Raw genomic sequence first — 22,242 nt, 5'->3', positions numbered from 1 at the left:
GCTCTCCTTATCCGCATCGCTTTCCCTTTTACATCTGCAAGTCATCCCTCTGGAAATTATGCTATTCACTTCCACCTTCTCTGCCCCTGAAAAGGCAGAGGTGATTTTGGCCTGGAGGCAGGACAGGCTTCACGCCTTGCTCAGCTAGTGGCCACAGACATTGGCTACAAGAGTGACTACGAGACCACTGTAAAACAGCTCGAGTCCAGCATCAGTGCCAGATCCTTGACCTCCTTCCCCACACCAAAGCCTTCGCTAAAACAAGGAGAAGCTTTTTGAATTCCCGTCGGCACGCGATGTTGCTTCCTCAACCCCGATGCCTTGCTTTTCCACTCTAAAGTCTCGGGAAGAATGACTTCTGCCAACGGAAGCCGTCTGGTGGGTCCCCAGCGATGCGTCCCCGTGGTCAGACCAGCCCGAGGTCAGATGAAATTCTGGTTTTGGCAAACCCCCTCGGGAACAAGAAGGTCCCCTGCATCAATACCAGGCCTATCAACTCAGCTCAGCAGGAAAAAGAGGTTTGACACTACATCAATTTGCTTGTAAAAAAAAAAGTGTAATAATAAACCACCATGGGAAAAGTCCTATATGATAGCACATAATTAAGCAGCAGTTTCACTCGCACCTGGTGCAGACAACCTCCAACCTCCTAAAACAGAGCTGAAATCAGACCTAGGGCTTTGCCTCTTGCTGGAGACCCTTTCAGGCAGCAGGCTGTCTTAAGAACTCCTATTCTGATCTTATTTTGAAGAGAGATTTTTCCCCCCCCTCTCAAAATACAATGCATGTTCCCCAAGCACGCGCACACAGATATTTTCTGCCCTTCTCTTTCCGAAGGGAAGGCCCTTTCCTGGTGTGTGCAAGGAAGAGCTGCATTAGCATTTCTAATCCAAATGGAAATCAAGGCCACTGCCTCCCAGCTCCACCTGAGGGAGAGGAGACAGATGCAGAACAAAATAAAAATAGCTAAAAGCCTTTGGAAATGCATCTTCGCCATGCTAACTGGGGAACGTGGGACTGAGAGCCCAGCAACAGCTGAGGCTCTTCCTATGACAAGTCACTCTGCCGTATCTCCCAGCTGCATGCAGCAGCTCCCGTGTTAAAACCAGTTCCTCAAATAAGAGGCCTGAATCCCCCTTGCCCCAGCAGTTATTCATGGCCAGTTTATGGCTGGGCCAGTACCTTTCTTCAGTTCAAACAGTTCTTTCACACTTGGTATCTCCATCCCTTTTTAGATATTCTCTCCAAAAGCATCAATCCTTCCTTCAGGGAGAAACAGTGAACTGCAAATTCATAAGCTAAGTAAGGCAGGTTTGCCTTTCACACAAACACAAGAGCCTGCTCTGTACAGCGGAGTATGGCAAAATATAATCTGAAAACAGGCAAAACAAATTTAAGGGGAAATTCTGCCTTGGGTGTTTTAATTTTATCCACCACACCACCCCCAAGTACCTTCTATTCAACACCCCCCCAGCACATATGTGTATCAGACACACAGAGAACACAGAGAACCATCAGAAAACACCAGCAAGCTCACAGTCTGTATCCTTTAGAGAAATGCATGAAAAAGTAATGCCATGAGGTCAAGCACCTCTATTCTGACACCTTTTGACTTCCAGTTTCTGGGAATTCAAGTCAATTTGTCATTAAGAACATAAACTACATAGAAGCTTATTAAAACGCAGCTAGTCATTATGCAAAGAATGGTGTTACTACTGTGCCATCCACAGAATTGACTTCACCTGCTAAATTAATGAAATTATATCTTCAGGGAAGTGCCCAAGGTGATCTTTTTGCATGTTTTACCCAACTGTTCAACTCTTTACTGAGAAAGTTAGAGATTGATTATATATTTGAACACTGACAGTTGTGTTTCAAGCACCTTGATAAAATACTTTCCTATGCTATTCAAAATCTAGAAACTTCAGCTCTCTTGCTGCAAAACACGATGTTTAGCAAGCCAGCATTCTCCATCATTAAGTGCACAGAATAACAGCAAGAAAAAATGTATTTAAAAATACTGGAACAAAGCATAACTGCAACCTCCTCATCCATCACAAAGGGCTATTTGTGAAATATTTTGTAAAGGTGTTAAACTCATACATTATAACGTACAGGACCTGGCCGTTTTACGTGGTGCATAACGTAGCAGGCAGTTTCCAAGCATACTGCATCATACTGACAACGGACACCCGTATCTGAAAATAAGGACAGAAGGAATATTGCTTCCCTGGTGTTTGTAAAACAACCTTTAGACCAGTGATGTCTAGAGAGACAGAAACCACCACACAGCCATGACTCGCAGGCACAAAACCCCATGTTCCTTTACCTGAATGCAAACCAAACCATGCTTAAGTGTTGGTCCTCCACAGCCCCAAGGATTTTCAAGTGTTCTTATGCCTAAGAAGAGATTTATTAACATCAGAGCAAAGCAAAACAGGCAAGGGAGGTGCTCACAGAAAGTGCAGGGGAAGCCACGTGCATCACTGACAACCTCAAGTCTGCTAGGATGGCTCCTACGTTTTAAGAACTGACATCGGTTTCCATAACCACAAGAAAATTTTAACGAAGCTGTCCTTTGAAAGCTTTCTAATACCAAAACACAGGCAACATGCGACCTTGAAAACTGGCAGAACTGAAGCTTTCTTCTGAAAAACGCCTTTTAAATCAGCTTACTTACAGGCGCCTGCTCAGTAAGGACTTTCAAGAAAAGAATCCACAGTGGCAGATCAAGAAGGAAAATCATCTTACAACTTCCAAATCACATCTCCTAGTTGCACACTAGTAGCAGCAAAGCGACATGCCTGTTGCCTTTAGACTAGGAGACACAAAGGGGGACAGTTTGGACCAAAGACATAAAAAATTATGCAAGTCACTAGATGGAGAAGGGTTTTCAGATTGCTGTAACAAGTCTTGTGAATGACTGAATGACTGATGCTCTTAGACAAAATACAGTAGGCATTATTTACTACACAATTTTACTTTTACTGCTAGAGGAGATGGTGCAAAAGCTTAAAGTAAAAACAGCCTCTGAGTTAGATGATGAACATAAACTAATCTGACAAAAAGAGGGTTTCATTTTTCCTATTAGGCATGCCTGACATGTTTCGTATGTCTGACTTCGTTTAAAAACTGCCTACTGCAAGACTTCTCTTTCCACTGAAAGTAACAAATTTAAGTACTGAATGAGTCCATGGCAGTCTAAAAAAGGCATGAATTGTATAATGGGAAACGGATCCCTCATTACAAGTTGTTCTCCCACATAAGCCTGTGTCCTAGAGCCATAAATCTTCATTATATTGCTGCTGCAACTGGTTGCTTCATATTCTACAGACAGCTACTGTCAAATATTATGCGGTACATGCCAACAGATTTCGCAATTTTGAGCTACTTAATTAACCACTCAGTTCCTGTGAATATCCTATCATGGCAAATGGTAAGCAGCAAGAAAGTACAACACACAGATTTTTTCTCATCTGAAGTTTTAAAATAAATTCTTCAATTGAAAGGAAATTATCTCAGTTCTAGCAAAATTCTGACCATCTGGAGCCTCATTTATTACTTAAGAAAGTTGAGTCAAGCAAGCTGGGTCTCCAGGCATTTTCCTGCTCTGGAATTGCTTGATAAGAAACTTGTGGTTTTTCATTTTCTTGAATAAGTTATGAACACATAAAACTTCATGGAAAGCTGAAGAAATTTCAAGGTAAAAGCCTTGGGTGTTATTGTATAACAGATATTTCAGATGTCAAGAATAATCAAAGAAACTTTAGCTTTAGGGAGATTTATGTAGCAGAAAAAAAACAAACCCCAAAGGTGCTCATACGCTTCGAAGAAAACAACGTGTGGTGACAAACCATGCCAACGTACCCAGAAAAAGCGTTTCAGAAACTCCCAATAACTCGCTTTTGGTTCTAAAACACTGCAGGACCTTCTGCTGCTTCCATATCAGGAAATCAAAAACTCCAAGCAGCAAGAATGAATTGGAGGCAATCCTTAATAATATTGAACATTAAGGGAAACGTCACACTCCACAGAAATATTAGGAAGTGGCTAAAACTGTAGGCTTCATCTCTACTCACTTCAGAGGAAGCGTCAGCATGGCCAAAGTCGGTAGCTCGCTGCCCACCTTCAGCATCTCACTGGATTTGGTCCCTCTAAACCCCGTAGTTCTGCAAACCGGCCATGCTGCTGCTACCATAGTAACAATGATGATTCAAGGGGTTAAATACTCCCTTCTGTTCCTTGCATTGATATATTAAACCAATGAATTATTAAATCAATAAATTAAGTCTTGGTCAACAGTAAGGGCTATAAAACCAAAGGGAAAAAAACCCATACACTTCTAGAACAAAATGGTAAGCGAAACCACAATTCTAGCTGAATTTTAGCAAAGTTTAAAACATACATAGCGTACAGATGGCATCAAAACTCTGTAACTCAGCTCAATGTTTTGCCAATGCTAACACCTTTTCTGCTTATAAACCTGTGTGTTCCTGCAATACCAGGAATTTGGAGGAGAACATGAAACAAAGCTCATTTTTTTAAATACTACTTCATAATTTCAAATGGCCGAGCTCCCAGTCACGAAATAAGTTTAACTTATAATTGTTTCAACTTAATGTTCTTAAACTAACTGTTTCTGGATTCCGCTATGAAAGTGAAAAAAGGAGAATTTGGGGTTCTTTATTTTAGACAGTTATTCAGAAACAGCAGTTTCTAGATAAGAGGCCTGAACTTTTCTTACCTTGATGTTCTGAGAAAGGAGCCATGAATACTAGTTAAAAAGAGAGAGTAAACCAAGAGTTAACCCAATTTTCTCAGACTACAAAAGAGAAAATTAAGTTTTATCCCAAAATACTTTGGGGTACACATTCCCACCTGCACCCCCTCGCTCCCCCCCAACCTGCCTCAAGCTACAAACCTATAGAACCCAGGGAGCTTATCTATATACAGCAACGAATAACATAGAAATAATATTTGCAGAGGTGATGGATCTAGAGTAATATCTGTAGTGACTAGTTTTTCAAGAAACCAGTCTCCCACAAATGCTTTTGCAGCTCCATTATTTTGCAGAAAGAGCCATCTTCAGATTTACAATCAGCAAAAAAATTCTTACATTTCAATTTTTCCACTCAAATCGAGTACAATTTTATTTTCTACACAACTGCTATCTTTGCAAATATTTTGGTATCAGGTCCTTGGCGTAACAGCAAAATCAAGAACTGTGAATTTCAGTTATGTTAGCACATGATTTTATCTTTTTGAAAAAAATCAAGTCTTGTGCCACAAGAATCACTGAAAGGTAACTTCAGAATGAAAACTAGAGTTTCTTGTGAAAATAAGCACTTCATAAAGACTCACATCTGAAAGGAATAAAACATATTTATGAAAGATTTGTAAAGGTTTTCAAGTCTTAAAATCTACCTGGAAATCCGATACAAACCAGATCAGATTAAACGTACCTGAAGATTCAGAGTAATACAACAGGGAAGCGATTGCATTTATATATAGCTCTAGAACCAACTTCACAAAAAATAAATTATGCTGAGATTTTAACAATAAATCTCAGGGTGGGGGGAGGGAAACGGACATGGAAACACTCAAATGTGTGTATCCATAGATTTGAAACTGGTTTGTGACAAAACGGGCAAGAAAAACACTTCTATAAAATTATTCTGAGCTCCCAACTGCAGCTCGCTGAGGGTGTCCTTCTGTAGGCATGTGTGAAGTTGACCTTGGGCTGCCAAATCACAAATTAAGCTCCACAGTGTGTGAAACCAAATCAGTCCCTTGGAAATGTCATCACATGGTTTTTACATATTTTTATTTGTCAGCAACGGGGAAAAAAGGAAAATGAGTATACACAAATTATATACATGGGTATTGGACTAGAAACAATTCCAACACAAGTTACAGAAGACTCAAAACATCACCAAGTAACCTCATGAAAAATTAGCTTCCCAATCCTCCATTATAGGTTCAGTTGGTTCAAAGGATGCCAGCTCAGAGGAAAGGCAACACGAGACCCCTTTCCCTCTTGGATGCCAGGCCAGCTCACCAGTAAGAGTTCTGTCCCAAAACCGATGGTGGGAACAAGTTGACTTGATTTCCACTCACACCAGAAACTCACATCATGAAACGCAGCACAAAGTTTAGCACACTGCTAACAGATCATCAGCGATGGCAAGCGTGGAACAGCTAGCAGGTCTCTCACATAAGGACAGAGCTCGCTGAAGAGCTGAGAGCGTGCCACTTGGAAATGCACCCTGCCACTGCCTGATACGATCTACAGAGGGTATGAATTTCAAAGGACTGTCAATCTGGCACCTCTCGGCAGTACTCAAGTCAAAGGAATAATTTTAATAAAGCAATTAATACTAGTCTGACAATGTCAGAATTAATCACAAACACATCAATCCTACTGATACAACATAAAAATCCCCTCTAGATTTAAGAAACAAGTTCTCTATGCCAATTTCTGAGATCTTTTAAGGCAACATAATACTGCAACTAAAGCATGTGAACTTTAAGTTTTCTTATTTATTTTTAATTAGAAAGCCACTTCAGTTACACCAATCTTCATTGTTTCAAATTAAGTGTTGATCCTGAGAACAGATTCGAGATTACTCTCATACCCTGTCTACTTGTGCAACTATTTGCAAGATTCAGCCCTGAAGTCGCTACACAATTTATTAGTATGCTCCTCATTTGTGAATAAACTCACCTTTGAACTCAGTAATACATCATTCTGTCATGTACCATCATATTCTCTTAAGTTCTGCAAGATCACATTTATATCTATTAATTCATAGGCAGGTGAGTATATCAGGAAGAAGAGATTAAGAGCTATTAGAAACCAGAGCATCTATACAGCAGCTGAGGAAATACGCAAGGAAACCGAACACCACACAATCAGACAGGGTTATCCTCAAGAGATAAATACTAACAATAAACATTTAGGCTGTTTTCTACAAAATTACTTATATCAGTCAAGACCACTTTGCAGCACCTAACACACAAAGATCTAGAAGTGTTTATTAAAGCGGGGGCAGGGGGGAGTGTCTTCCATGTCAACGAGGTCAATATTTCACCCTAAATACTAAGTTTGGGTGGAAGTGAATAGATCGCACTACACTGAAAGATCACTCCTGCTCACTGTTTGGAGAAAGTGAACAGCTGTTTCAAAGCAAATTCTACATGCCACTGAGGACGAAGAAGAGTATGCTATCCAGCTGGAGCAGCAAGTGTAGTTTACATAGCCAAAAAGTAGCTTGAGTTTTCCAAGAACACTACAATTAATATCCATTTTCTTAAAGCATGTGTCAGGGAACCTGCTTTAAACACTACCCAAGAGCTAGCACAAACTGCAGCAGGACAAAGACTTTCTCAGTACTATCCTAGGTCACCACAGTCAAGTACAGAGGCAAAGACTGTGCATTTGAGTTGCAAAAGAAGCATTTCAGTATCTTCTGAATATTTTTCAAGTGCTGACTCTGAAAAACCCCTTGTTAGCCTCAAAACAAAGCCTAGAAAAGCAGGGAACACAAATAGGTATATGATTTGGAGAGACTTCAGTATCTATTAATATTAAACTAGGCAGGGGATTAATAGATTACGTTCACACCACAAAAACACAAAATGGACAAAAAAGTTAAACTATCTGTTACACTACGACATACAGAAGTTGTTTGTAATTTCTCAGGAAGAATCAATGAGCAAACATCTCTTGCTCAGTTTGTTTCTGTTGGTCACTAAATACAACAGATACGCAGCATTTTCACTGAAAACATTTTTTTCTATTTATGTGTCCTGTAACTCAAGACAAGCAGGTTGCAATAACGTTAGCAGGCCATACATCTGAAATCCATAAAAGAAATATACTTTTATATTATCAGAAAGTTTGGAATTAACAGCCCCAAGATACTGAAACAAATAGTTACAACAGACTCCAGTCGAAGGCAGAAGTAACTGAAAAAAGATCATCAGTATCTATGGCTGAACTAGCCATGTTAAAAACCCATCCACCCGCATTTTTCAGGCATACCCATTGAAAAACTCTCTTCTAATCAGAAGTCTGCTGCTGCTGCTTCCTAAGACAGTTTTCAGACTAATACCCCTATGCAGAAACACAGCATGAAGACAGATGAAAAACAATTTATGGCATACCTGGGATCTCCACTAAAGCACAGACTGCCTAGACAAGGTTGGAGGAGAAAAGTTGCTTCTTGCTCATATTTACTGTAATGCCTACAAACAGGCATTGGGAAATGGAAAGAAAATGCATTCCTTGTGCTCTGCCCTCCTGCTTTGAGCTGTCTGTACAGGCTCAGGGTTCTTGGAAATAGGTGCCCTTTAAGGGGACTTCAGTTTTCAAGTACTAGAGCACTTCAGTCCTGAAAGCCAGCCAGTTGTTTTTGTTAGTAAAGAAGTGAAATGACTAATACACCATAACATCCTCCACAGTATCTTCAGCTTTCCTTCATTGGCTTCCACAGTTTATATTCACTTCAAGAAAAAAAGTTCAATATGCCTGCATCCTTTCTCTTCTTTCTGTTCCCTCTCCTCTTCACTTATAAGGAGACAGCCAAAAAGAAGCACTAGGTCAGGATTTACTACTTCAAAATATGACTTCTAACAAAAGCTGAAACTCAGCTTCTTACACAAACTATCTTACTCCTTGGAATGATTTAGGTAACGTTCTAGGAAAAACTGACCACAGGCAACGGGGAAAATACTAGTTTCACCACAAATTTCTATTTTTAAGCAAGCCCTCCTCTGCAATTACTAGAAAACACATACAACTTGAAATGAATTTGAAAAACGAAAGAAGTTACGGGTGAGGGCAAAAGTTAAGTGACTAAATTTTAGTAGCTGTGACTTCCAACTGGTGTTTCAGTCAAACTATTACTCTGATTTCACCCCAGCAGCATAGCTGTATCACTTAAATAGCAATTTGCCTTCTCTGCAGCAGTGCCTGCAGTCGTGGGAAATTATTGCTCTGGAGGCCACAGGCACTACACCCTCACCATGCCGTGTAGAGATCCCCCAGCTAGGGTCAAACCAGTCTGGTTTGGGAACAGAAGAGGACAGCCCCACCACCACGCTCCCTCCTCCTACCTGCTGGCAGAGAGGGCTCAGAAGGGCAGCGCTTACCAGCTAACCAGTCGGGCAGCCTTCAGCAGCCATCCTGGTACCTCCACCTCTTGAGCAGTACGGCAGCACTCCGCCGAGACCTGTACGAGAGCCTTAAAACAACCTGGCGCTCCAGCGTGACTTATCTGTAGAGTGTAGTGAAGCCCACAGAACCTCAAGCCCTGCAAACTCATGAACTACTCACATACAAATTCTTGAACTGACTGCAACAAATGAAGAGTAAGGGTTTGCAAGGTAAGGACTCTGACTCTTCAGAAATGGGGCTATATGAAGTTTATTGCTCAAAGCACTTTGTAATCCTTTGATGAAGTGTGCTATGTAAGTGCAAAGTACTATCGTTAAGTCAAACTCAGATTTTTTTTTTTTAAATACCTAGGAATTTCTCAGCATTTCCCTGTTTACCTAATAGATCAATTCTTTATAAAAATAAACATTGGGAGGACAAAAGGGACAGTTCCCCCACAATTTTAGTAAACAAGTTTCATTATTCCACGCTAAAATCTGCAACATCGTTCAAAAAAATATCAAAACACCTAAGAGAAACTGAGGGTGCATCAGAGTTGCTTATGACTCACTACTTCATTCCCACAGCTAGGATATCACTAGAACTTCCAAGTTTCACAAATTTTTCTAAAGGCCATAATATTAGAAACAGTAATTGGCAAAGACTTGGTGAAGAACAGTTTCCTAGTAGTCAGCAATAACCCTTACAATAAATTTAAGGGGAAAATACTTAGGTTTTTTCTTTGATTTTTTTTTTTTCATAAATCAGGTACCAGCTATGTTTTGTCCCTCCCATTTCTACAGTATTTCCAGTTTCATGTATTTAGACCAATGACACTTTCCAAAAGCTGGTGTACAACATCTTTATATACACTACAAATTGAGATTACCAGACTATAGTCAGACATCGAATATATAAATAACTTTGCAAACTATTTACAGGTTTTAAACTAATCAGGTTCCAAGCAACCAACACTCTTAAGGCAAATTCATTCGTATGACTGGCTGTCTGGCCTTTCAGCATTTCTCTCCCCTTCCCAGCCCCCCCAAAATGATAGGCAATAAACATGAAATTGAAGTACCCCCCTGCCCCTGTACTGACAGAATTTCTTGTATGGAGAGATGATCTAACTACTAATGATCTTTCCTCAAAACAAGGAAAAATGTATAGAAATGCATTTCTGTGTTTGCGTGTCAAAAAAATCATTAAGGTGCATACCAAAAAGTGGAAGTCCCAAGGTCTTATAACAACATAATTTTTGTATGCACTTGACAAATGGATTTGGGAATTTGGGGAAAGCATCAGTTTAAAGCTGCCCAACCCTTTTTAGACCTATGCATTTATAAGCTCATTAGATATAAGATCTGAAGAGCTCAAAGGGATTTTCTGTAACAGGTGACACTGTGTGATATAAAATGCAGCCAAGAGTGGATTTTCAAAGCGTATGTTTAACTACATCAGAATTTTTCTTATACCATATTGCTGTGCAAGATACTATTCACCATTTAAAGGGATTCTGCACATCTTGACAATCCTTATATTGGAATAAGAATTGGCCATTTCAAATAGTATCTTTTTGTACAACGTTGTATTCTTAAGTGCAATCACAGTGCAATCCCTTTTGTCAATGCATGACTGAAGCAACCAAGCATATTCTGGTGAAGTAGACAGGATTCACATACCAAATGTGCTTAGTGCCTTCCTTTAAGTCCCAATCATCACTTTGTTCTTAGTATTTTTCAATGCCCTGATTAGGTCTTTGTTTGGAAGTAATTAGCTATTGTGGTTTGAAGGATTTTGGAACAAAGCAGAGACTTTATACTGAATGCAGAGGTCACCTCCAACAGAGACAAAAGGTGGCAAATTATCGATTAGCTTTATATTTAGAAGCATCCCTCGGTTCACTGCTAGGATTGCTCCAGTCATCTGCTTCAGGTGTGGTCTTGTAGTGTCGCCATGCTGACTTATTAAAAACAGGAAGTCTTTCAAATGATTCACTTGAAAGGGCCTAAGGAAAAACAAAAGCAATGGTAAGCTATCATTAGAGATACCAAGAGCGAGATGATACTCTGGGGAGTTCTACAGCTACAACTTCTGTATCGAACAAGTGTCTCAATTATCCAAGTGTTACATGTCACAACACTACTTTGAAAATACTTTAGCTGTGACTAGTCACTCTAGTCATAGTAAAAGTTAAAATAAAATAATAACACTCTAAGATATTTCCCTTCTTTCCATACAGTGGTGTCTACAAAGACAGCATGAAAAATAAGTTTTGGTCAAAAACTTAGGGAGATTTGTCATTGACGGGGCAGACAGCTACTTTGAGTAAACGTTTCACTTCTTCACCAAACTCTGACTCTGTCAGCACACTGATTTGTGAGGACTGATCTAGTTAAGTCCCTTAGTATGCCTTTTTCCTCTGAGAAAGATCACACCTTTTTCCTCCACACATACATGCACAGAATTAAATCCATCAGAAACTAAAGTTAGCAGAGGATTCCACAACTCACTTGCTACATACAGCTAGGCACAGTGACAACACTTAGTCAACGACCTGCACATGAGCTATATGCTGTATTCTTTTAAAATCCCTGATGAAGTTCAAGCAGTTAGTTTCAACCTTAAGCCCCTGAGTAGCCTGGGATCTCCCCCAAAAATGACAACAGGATCAATACAGTCTATTACACAAAAGTCAAGAACCGCATAGAAAAAACCCAGGTACTAGTCAGGAGTTAGTCAATAGTCTTCTCAGTTTTACTGTGGTCAAAACTTTTAGAATCAGAGTATTAACCAAAATCATCTCTCATCACACAGTTCTTTGGAAGTTCAGCACTTATGACAAATTAACAAAATGCAAAGATCCAACAAGGGGGACTGGGGGGGGGCAGGAATCAAACCAAACTAACCAGTATTAGTACTGGGATAATATTTATTAACTCGGTTTTTAGGATTCTGTGTAACTGATTTAGATAAAATATAATGAAGATAGCAATTACAAATTTGAAAACAAGTGGAAGAGTGAAGAGAAAGTTCACTTATTCAGCCTGCTATAAACAAATTGCACTGCTTTACTAGCTTGTAAAAGGGTCAAATTCATACCTTCAAATAAATTACAGCATCTGAACCAACGCCTTCCATTGAGTAGAGTTTAAGGTCACCTTGAAAGTACCTAGCGTACAGACGAGAAATTGGCAAGCCATAGCCAAACCCAGCCTACAAAGACAAGAAAACAAAAGGAAAAACATGATGGAAAGTTAAGAAAATGCAACAGATCACTGCAATCGTTTATAAAACAGAAGATACCCAAATATCAGATTTGCATCAAATTACTTTTCAAGCTTTCTTTTATTACTCAGCCTACACTATAAGTTGGTATTCAGCCTTTTGAGTAATCTCCTTTTTTCCTTGGCATAATTTTTTAGTTTAAGTACAGAAAAGGAAAAAATATCAGAGGCCTTTGTTAGGACCACCTTGTCCATTTTGCATTTTCTCAAGAGGCAGGTAGGTGTAACATACAGTACGTGCTGCCTCCAATCATCAAAGCAAACCAATACTCTCTACTGCTTCCTCACTATGATTACCATTCCTATGATATTCCATTCTTTGGTAAAAATAAAATTTTTGGCAGCATATTTTTCTACCCCAAGCCTGGGATTATTATTCCCAAATGTCTCCACACTTAGGAGACTACACAACGAAGCCAGAGACAACTGTTTACTTCATCTAGGTCGCATTAAGTGATTTCTGATGCCAAACGGCAATGGAAATCAGAAGACTACATACAAAGCAATACAAGGCAAATAATCCTCGCTGCTGTTCACCCACCTAACAAAAGATCAGGATTCCACAGCACTGAATGATCTACTGAGGACTGAGACCCCATACAGACCACACAATTTTCAAAGCATAATAGAACTGACAGGTACAAATTTTAGATTTTAAATTTACAACACTAATATTCATAACCACAGCTGCAACAAGGTCAACACCTGGCACCTTTTCCAACCCACTCTTGTCAGAAGCAGCTGTAAAAAAACCTGAGCCTCTCTCACTCCAGCCAACAAGTAAGATTTTGGTCTAAACATCAACTCTTTCAGATGGCTGGGTATGTGCTGAGAATCACAGTGGTTGATTAGTCACCCGAACTCACCCTGAATTTTCCAGGGCTACCCAGAGCAATAAAGGAAGGATTCCAGACATACAAGCATTTGCAAAGAAGGATATACAAGGCAATGGAGTAATACAAGTTTTCCGTAAGGGTGGCTTACAAGAGTTAGACACCTGAAGTTTTCAGAAAACCAATAAATTCATTCCACTATAATATTTCTACAAACACGATCTGACAGATAACAGAATCATGCCCTGAATCTTAAAAACAAAGCCCCAGAATGATACAAAAAAGAAAAGGCTAAGAAGAAGGACTTGCAAGCATTACACACAGCTAAATGTGGGCTATCACTGTATAGGAAATCCCTTGAGGAAGGGGTGAACATTGAAGAACTTTGTACTACAGTATCCATCACAAATTGTCTTGTTGTCATCTACTATCTGTACAGTATCTTTTGACCTCTTTGCCTTTTTTTTGCAGAAGCCTAAATTTAGTGATCTTAAATTGGTTAGAGGTGCTCACTCAGTTCTTCTGAGCAAAATGAGAAACAGAAATGTCAAAGATGCCATTTGCTACTTGCACTGCTTGTCATAGTTACTAGTGTCCATTTCCACAGTTAAAACAGTTGCTTAGCTGCACTTTTTCCAACAACAGTATGCTTTAAAAACGTGTCCTGGTTTCAGCTGGGATGTAGTTAACTGTCTTCCTAGTAGCTGGTACAGTGCTATGTTTTGAGTTCAGTATGTGAAGAATGTTGATAACACTGATGTTTTCAGTTGTTGCTCAGTAGTGTTTAGACTAGAGTCAAGGATTTTTCAGCTTCTCATGCCCAGCCAGGGCACCTGACCCAAACTGGCCAACAGTGTATTCCATACCATGGGACGTCCCATCTAGTTTAGGAACTGGGAAGTGGGGGGGCAGGGATTCGCCGCTCGGGGACTGGCTGGGTGTCGGTCGGCGGGTGGTGAGCAATTGCCCTGCGCATCATTTGTACATTCCAATCCTTTTATTACTACTGTTGTCATTTTATTAGTGTTATCATTATCATTATTAGTCTCTTCTTTTCTGTTCTATTAAATCGTTCTTATCTCAACCCAGGAGTTTTACTTCTTTTCCTGATTTTCTCCCCCATCCCACTGGATGGGGGGGGAGTGAGTGAGCGGCTGCGTGGTGCTTAGTTGCTGGCTGGGGTTAAACCACGACTAAACGTAATTCTCAAAGACTCCCATTAGACACATGCATCACTTTCAAACATCTGGTCTTGAAACTAGATGCATTTCTTTCTTAACCTCTAAAAAACAGGAAGTTATTTGACTGTCTTAGAAAGAACTAAAAAAAATTCCAAAAGCTGACTTGCATATGTTCTGAGGACCAGACAATAAATACATTACAGAAATTAAAAAGCACAGCAACCGAAGGGCAAATTGTAGATAGTACATACTCCCATGAACAGCTCAAGTAAAGGGCAGTATCAAGCAATCCTGGAAACACATTATACTTCCCTCTCTCCAGAATTAAACCTCCTTAAAACCCATGCCCATCTTGTGTTTGCCTCCTGCTCCTTCCAGGAAAATATTTTTATGCTCTGTGCTAGCCCACATAATTATTTCATACTCTCTTCTTCCAAAAATTTCCTGTCAGTCTCTTCTCTACATTGTCTCTAGAGTATTTTCCAAAACAGATAACTTATAAGAAATATGAAGACAACAGATCCCAGATGAGTACCTTGTTAATGCAAGACCTTACAAAAGGTTTATTTTGCAAAAGACAATTAACAAGAAGTGATTTCTACATAGGTCTGTGCTTGACCTAGAGGACAAAATATAGTCAATGGTGGCACATCTGCCGTGAAGAGGAAAAGCTTTTTAAAGCCAATTTCTCATTAAATATTACAGTATGCATTATACAGATAGGAAATTATTAAATTTGTGTTACTAGTATCTACAGGTTTAATTAAACCTGATTTAAGCCACATTTCTCCCATGATAAACAAATGCTGCCAGAGAGAATCATTACATTCTCTGAGAAAACCTAATTATCATTAAACATCACCATGTGTTTCTAACATTTCCGCTATGTGTATAGCGGTACAGATGCACACAAGACCTGCTAAAATCTGAATGCTGCCATGGTAACAAGGTTTCTCAGCAGTTTTTAAACAACATTTGCAATGACACTGAGAAGGAATTTCACCAATCAACAAAAAGATCCCTCTCTTCCCCTCCCAAAGGCCATGAATATTTCATAAACTAGACAGGGGATCATATAACAAGGGGAGGGAGTGTTAGAACAGAAGAATATGTCTATTTACACTGCACTGCAATTTAGTTTAGAATATTATCTAGGTCAAGAATGACAAGCACAGACAGACCTACCTACCTTCTGGAGCAATTCTTAAGTGGTTTGGTCTTCAGCAGTACACAATAAAGAAAATCTCCTTCTGTATGGACTTTGAAGAGGATTTATGAGGAACCTTACCGCTGAAGGATTTTTGTTTCTAGACTGACAAAGTATAGCATAATTGTTTTTGTAACAGAATATGGGCCATAATACAGAACGTGTCAAGCTTCACTGCTAAGTCCTTTTTCTTCTTACTGGAAAGATATGCCACAGACTCCCAGTTCTTGACTTGTTTCTTTCTGCACACACATATAAGTAATGGAGCTTAACAACTCTTCTCAACATTGTCATGTACAGGCATCACAGGGCAAAAGCTGCCAGGTTCACAAGAGAGGGGGATACTTTGCAGGTCTGACTACAGTGATGTACAGACCAAAGAGAAAAACAAGTCCTGAAAATGGAATACAGTAGACGAATACCAAGTATAAATGCCACAGAATCAAAGTATCAAAGTAAGCAGTCTTAAGACGAGGAAATATACATAGGAATACATTGCTAAAGATACATGGAGAAAAAATAGCATCAATCCTAAGATGAACACATTTTACAATCAGAGAGCCACAAAGGAAGAGACATTTTAATAGTGAATACAACTGGTAATCAAGGTATAAGTTTATAGTGGGAACAAGTTTCAGGAAATCCTTGTAGGCTGATACAGTAAATTGCTGATCAAAAGTGAGACAGAACAAAGGCAGATTATGAATCAAGAAAGAGTCTACCATTCTTGACAAAGAAAAAAGTTTATATTTGAATTAAGGCCTGTTCCCCATCACTCATCCCATTCAAGAAGATTTTCTATGGAAAAGCAAAAGTTTGAAACATATTACTAAGATGTGTTGTAGAGGTAGGAGCTGTGAAGGATTACTATCAAGTCAATGCAGATATGGAACTGGGTTTCACACCTACCACGGTGGCATCAAACAGTGGAGAAAACAATGCAATACACTTACGTGCCACGTTGTTATGAACTGTGGACTAAGACAGTACCATAAAGACTTTCTGCTAAAAATCTAAAATGAAATTTATTATCTCTGAACCACTCTGAACTGGTTTCACCCTCAGTTCACTGTTAATTATTTTATACCAAAAATAGTCACATACTCCGTGCCACATTTTATTAGCTGCCTGAAGGCACTTCAAGCACAGAAGTATCAGCAGGAAAAAAAAAAAATCCCTTAACATGCTAGATGAGCGTTCCTAAATAAGGGAAGGAAATTTCTCAAAGAATCAACTTTTTCTCGACATGGTTGAAGATAAAGGGTTGCATCAGAAGCAATAGAGAACAAAGATGGAAGAGGCAAGAATACAGCATCAGTATTAATCCACTTATTGAAAGCCAGTCAAATGGAACAGTAGCCATATAATTTTTATCACAATGAGCCAATATGTAACTTAATGAAATTAAAAATAATAATTTCATTTTAATAATAATTTTTAAAATCATGCTTGCTAAAAGAATTCAACACTGAAATAATTCCCTGCTTAGAAGAAACTATGGGGAAATTTTGTTTGTTTGAAATCTGACCCCGATATATCTCAGAAGGGAGTATCACATGAGAGATTTCCAACTGAACAGGAACATACCCAAAGTGTTCCTATGACATGGAGGTTTGGGAATTTATTTTTTTAAATGTTTTTACAGTCCATAACCTATATAAAAATAATTTTCAAAGTTCAGTATAAGCTTGTGCATTACCAGGAGGTGCTTCTCAAGTTCTGTAATTCTGACAGCATGGCTCACCTTTACATTTATTATAGGAAACTTAGGTAAACAGCAATTTACACACCAAAGAGGAGCTCATTAGGTTATCCACCTTCTCAGTAATACAGCACTAAAAATCCTGTCCATTAACCCATGAAAATATTGCACTTATGCAGAAATGGTTGTTTCTAAGAATATAATGTCAAGACAAAGAAAAGCAATTTTCTATTCCAAAGACTAAATGATGATAACAGAACCCATTTTTTCCTGACATGTTTCACCTGCATAGAGTTGCTAATGATAAACAATTCTTCAGTGGAAAACCTGATCCAGTAGATTGCAGTGAAGGGAAGCGCATAACCAGAGTAGCGCAAAGGGACATTTAAATACATATTGCAATCGCTTACCAAAGGCACAGCTCTTGAGGGCTCCAAGCTAGGCCTGGGTGCTGTTGAGTACATGTAGTTAAACAATCTGTCTATTTTTCTTAAAGGTACACCTCCACCTTGATCACTTATCTAAGGAATGAAAAGTTAAGAGTTTTAAACATTATGTTCTGAAAAAAAACCCTGCAAAACTCAAGCAGCATTACCTAAACAACTTTAGAAACGTTAAAGGAGCAGCCAAGGGCTTTGGGTTTGTTTAGTTTGGAAAAAAGGAGGCTGAGGGTTGACCTCATGGCTCTCTACAGCTTCCTGAGGAGGGGATGTGGAGACGGAGGTGCTGAGCTCTTCTCCCTGGGATCCAGTGATAGGATGCGAGGGAACAGTTCAAAGCTGCGCCAGGGGAGGTTCAGACTGGACATGAGGAAGCATTTCTTTACCGAGAGGGTGGTCAAACACTGGAACAGGCCTCCTGGAGATGTGGTCAGCACCCCAAGCCTGTCAGTGTTTAAGAAGCATTTGGACAGTGCCCTTAACAACATGCTTTAACTTTTGGTCAGCCCTGAAGTGGTCAGGCAGTTGGACTAGATGATCACTGTAGGTCCCTTCCAACTGAAAATATTCTATTCTAATGAATTTGAAGTGTCAGAAGTGATACAGTAATTTGTCTTTTCAAATTACAAGTCATACTATTCTAAACCTAGCAGGGTTGTAAGCTGCATATTATTTTCAGGCATTTACCTTAATAGACAGATCTTCTTTCCCCAAAGTGACTAAGGTTTTGATCGATGGATAGCCTTCTCTCTTACCTTCATGCAATTCCACCGTAGCTCTCATTGAATTCTGAAGATAAAGGAAAAAACAGTGTCTTTGATTCTAACTTTACCATATAGGCTTTTTGTGACAACTTAGAACTTGCATTTATGTTGTTGAATCTGGATACTCTGTGCTACATTTCTATACAAGACAGAAAAGGCCATATTTAAAACAAATGCAAGAAGTGCTTTCAAGTCCATGAACTGTCCAGTTAAACTTTTTCATCAGAACTCCATTATACATACTTTTATCTACTTGTTATAGAGTCAGAGAACATAAAGGAAGATTTTTTTTTTCCTGTGTGAAATCATGTAATTATATATAAGGGATGACAGTATCCTTAACCTCCACTTTGCAGAACAGCAATAGCTATGTTCGCCACAGAGAACAAGCTTTGATTCTCTCAGCCTGGGTCACATAGTTGTTAAGTTACCATCTATCAATCTGACTTTACTATATCTATTAACAGAGTTTCCACTGCCAGTCCGTCACAGGTTCATTACTTAAGATATAACTTAGTAGTTTCATACCGTTTCATGACTTGTACCAAAACATACCTACAAGTAGCATACAAATTCTCGCTTGTTCTACCCTAGAATTAATGTTACAAATGGCAAAATTGGGGGAAGATTTAAATGAATGTACTTGACAAGTGTCACAAATCAAACCCAAATACCATTATTTTGGAAAAGTTTCTCTCTGACCAAATGCTTTCTTCCCCTGAATTTCTAGTGTTCAATTGCACCACCTAGAGACCACCTATCTTACTCAAACACATACAATAGCTCTCACTTTCATTTTCACTTTTGTTTCAGTTATTCAGAAGACACAATTAAAAACAAAACAAAGCATGTCATTTATGCTACTCAAAAACCTATGGGCTGTTTTCACAATAAACAAAAGACACTGATCCTAACCAATCCTCAAATATGCAATAACGAAGCAAGCTTATGAAAACTGCAAGGTAATTAATATATCATCATTGCAAAAATAGACTATCATGAGTGTTTTAAGTTCACCAGCTGCAAAAGCACAAAAAGAGAAGTAGGAAAACACAGACATTTTTTTAAGTACACAAGGGCTTGAGAGGGCTGTAAGCCTAGCTTTTAACAGTTTCAAACCCTTGTTTAAGAATAAGCTTAAGAAAGGAAAACTGAAATAACATTTAAGAGCTGTAACTGAAAAGAATCTCAATTTCAACACTAATGTAAGTTCACAAAACCCTTCCAAATATTAACAAGTGCAACCCACCTTGAATAATTCAAATAACATATGAAACAAATGAGAAGGTACATAGACTACTTGAATAGGCTTGTTTGGAGCTTTAGCTGAAAAAATAAAAATAAAAAAGACAAATATTTTTTCAAAACAGCATTTTGTAGCATTTCTATTGACAGGAATAACATGAAACTGTAGGCAAAGACAAGCATGTAAGCATGTTCTAATTTTGCAAGTGCAAGATTAGTTCCATGAAGTAAAAACATAAATTTCAGTTACTGCTATCACCTGAAGTAGAACATTCTAATGATGATTTTCAGACATCTATGTCAGCAGACTTTGTTTAGATATGAAACTTCACTAAGCAGTGGTTGGTTTCATACTGACAATGTATGTTAACTAAGAGAACTTTCCCACTTAAGTGGGACAATATTTAAGCATAATATTTGCTGCACAACAAGATTCTTTAATTTAAGAAATTCACTGTTTAAATATTCTAAAAACAACTACATTTTACCTTAATTAAAACCTATAAAATGTAAACTATTCATAAAAACTTTCAAAATATACTTCAAACAATATCACAGTTTTCTTATTCCAAATCATAACTGAATTGTTTGTTCACTGTTGTCCTGGTTTTAGTGTTTCGGCAGAGGTGTACAGCTTGGCACAGCTCAGAACGTTAGAGTGCCAATTGATATTGCAGGAAAATACAGCTGCACTTAATACATTCCAAGACAGTTTTGGTGCTGAAGATGCAGTCACCCCTGAACATTCAAATATCTACTGGCATTAAATTATACAGTCACAGCCTGTCAGACCCAGCAGCAGTTCAGATTGAAGAAAAGTCTCTAAATGTCTGCTTCATAAATCGCAGGAAGATACAAACATGCGCACAGAACATCACTAGAGTCAACTTCATCCTTTTTGGCACTGAGGGCTGATAATACCAGTTACTACTTTAAGAGACACAGGAGTGAAAACTCCTAGGAAAAGGAGAAGACCAAGACAATGCTCTGCATAATTAGTTGCAAGGCAACTTGCTGTTTTATTATGTTAATTTTGTCAGAGTCCATCCTCCAATTCTTACACATCACCAAAACCAAGGCAGCTGATTTGTACTCATTTGAGGCATAGAGTACACATAGAAAACATGTTACTGTTGCTTTTGTGAGGTAATTTGCAAATTCACTTTCCTCATGTTAATAAGCTAGTTTAAAGGAAACTAGTAATTCTCCCCTCACTTTTTTTATCAGATCCAGCAATTTGTTTTCTCTACTGTTGGATCTTTTTACTTAGGCCTTCAAATTGATTTTGCATTGATTCCTCTGCTGCAGTACTCAGTACTTTTAGCTCCAAAAATCACTCCATTTTGGAGGGGGGAAGGTTGGGTCCTTTGGTTTTCGGAGGGGGGGCTGGTAGTAATGCATCAGTGTTGACAAGATCACTTTGTGTAGAGAAGTATTTCTACAATATTAAATAGTACTTTGAGCAACTTATATGTTCCCCTATATCACACTCTCCATTTTGAGTGTTACCTACTCTGAGACTTTTGCAATTCTTCTGCTGAAGTTTTCAAACATCTTAGTCTTATGTTTGGACAGCTGTCCAAAGTTTGAGAGGATCACTCAAGAAAATTTATATTTTTAACTTAAAATAATCTACCTTTTTTCAGTAGAAATTATGAAAAAAAAATCAGTCAATACACTAACAAGGACTCTCTCATCGGTTTTGTAGCATCCAATTTTCATCTTTGCAATCAACTTGAAACAGATTTTCGTGTGAGAAGTTATCGTAGGACTTAAAGCAAGACTATGAAAAAAAATTCCTAATTTCACCATCTTACACAGAAGAGCTCACCACTGGTGCAGAGACTGACAGTGGAATTTATAAGCATACTTCAAAATGAAACAAATTTCAGCTCTATTAAAAGATTAGAAGGCAGGTGTGTCTCCTTCCCAGTTATAAGGGTTTTTGACCACTTTATTTTCCTAAAGTGATAGCAAATTCAGCAGATAGCACTCTGCATTCAGCATCAAGAAGCAAAGAGGTCATGATGATAAACTCTCATTCATGCGCCCATGTCTGTCTACATCAGAAGAAGAAAAGTAACTCTGCATACAGAACTGCAGAGCTCAAATTATAACTTACAAATAATTAACAAAACTAGAAGTCACAGATATTAGAAATGCTTTCTTACATACATCACTTAAATTAATTTCACAATTACCATTGAATTCTTCAACTTCCAGATCCGGTGCCACCAGATAGTACTGTTCACATAACATCTTAGCTGTTTCATAGGCATCTACAAAACAACAGAGCAGAACAGGGATTTATCAAAATCATCTAGAGACGACTAGCAAAGTTCACCCTGTATGTGAAAGACTACAAGCAGAACACTCATTTTCATAACTAGTTTACAAGTGTGAAACTGGTATCCATTCTAATTCCC

At 38.6% G+C, this 22,242-nt stretch overlaps 1 protein-coding gene across 1 annotated transcript in view; it reads right to left on the bottom strand.

The window, feature by feature from the left end:
• Positions 1–5,807: 5,807 nt before the first annotated feature.
• The window catches only part of PDK3 (pyruvate dehydrogenase kinase 3), a 58,923-nt gene continuing 42,488 nt past the window's right edge, over positions 5,808–22,242 (bottom strand). The window contains exons 6-11 of the mRNA XM_069784864.1: positions 22,018–22,095; positions 19,821–19,897; positions 18,495–18,596; positions 17,778–17,888; positions 12,260–12,373; positions 5,808–11,165 (exon numbers count right to left, since the gene is read on the bottom strand). Of these exons, the coding sequence (XP_069640965.1) occupies positions 11,022–11,165; positions 12,260–12,373; positions 17,778–17,888; positions 18,495–18,596; positions 19,821–19,897; positions 22,018–22,095 (626 nt within the window). The 3' untranslated portion in view covers positions 5,808–11,021. The remainder of the gene's footprint in view (positions 11,166–12,259; positions 12,374–17,777; positions 17,889–18,494; positions 18,597–19,820; positions 19,898–22,017; positions 22,096–22,242) is intronic.

This window comes from Haliaeetus albicilla, chromosome 6, assembly GCF_947461875.1.
Source record: "Haliaeetus albicilla chromosome 6, bHalAlb1.1, whole genome shotgun sequence".
Taxonomy (NCBI): Eukaryota; Metazoa; Chordata; class Aves; order Accipitriformes; family Accipitridae; genus Haliaeetus; species Haliaeetus albicilla.
This window is presented reverse-complemented; position numbering and strand designations above follow the sequence as displayed.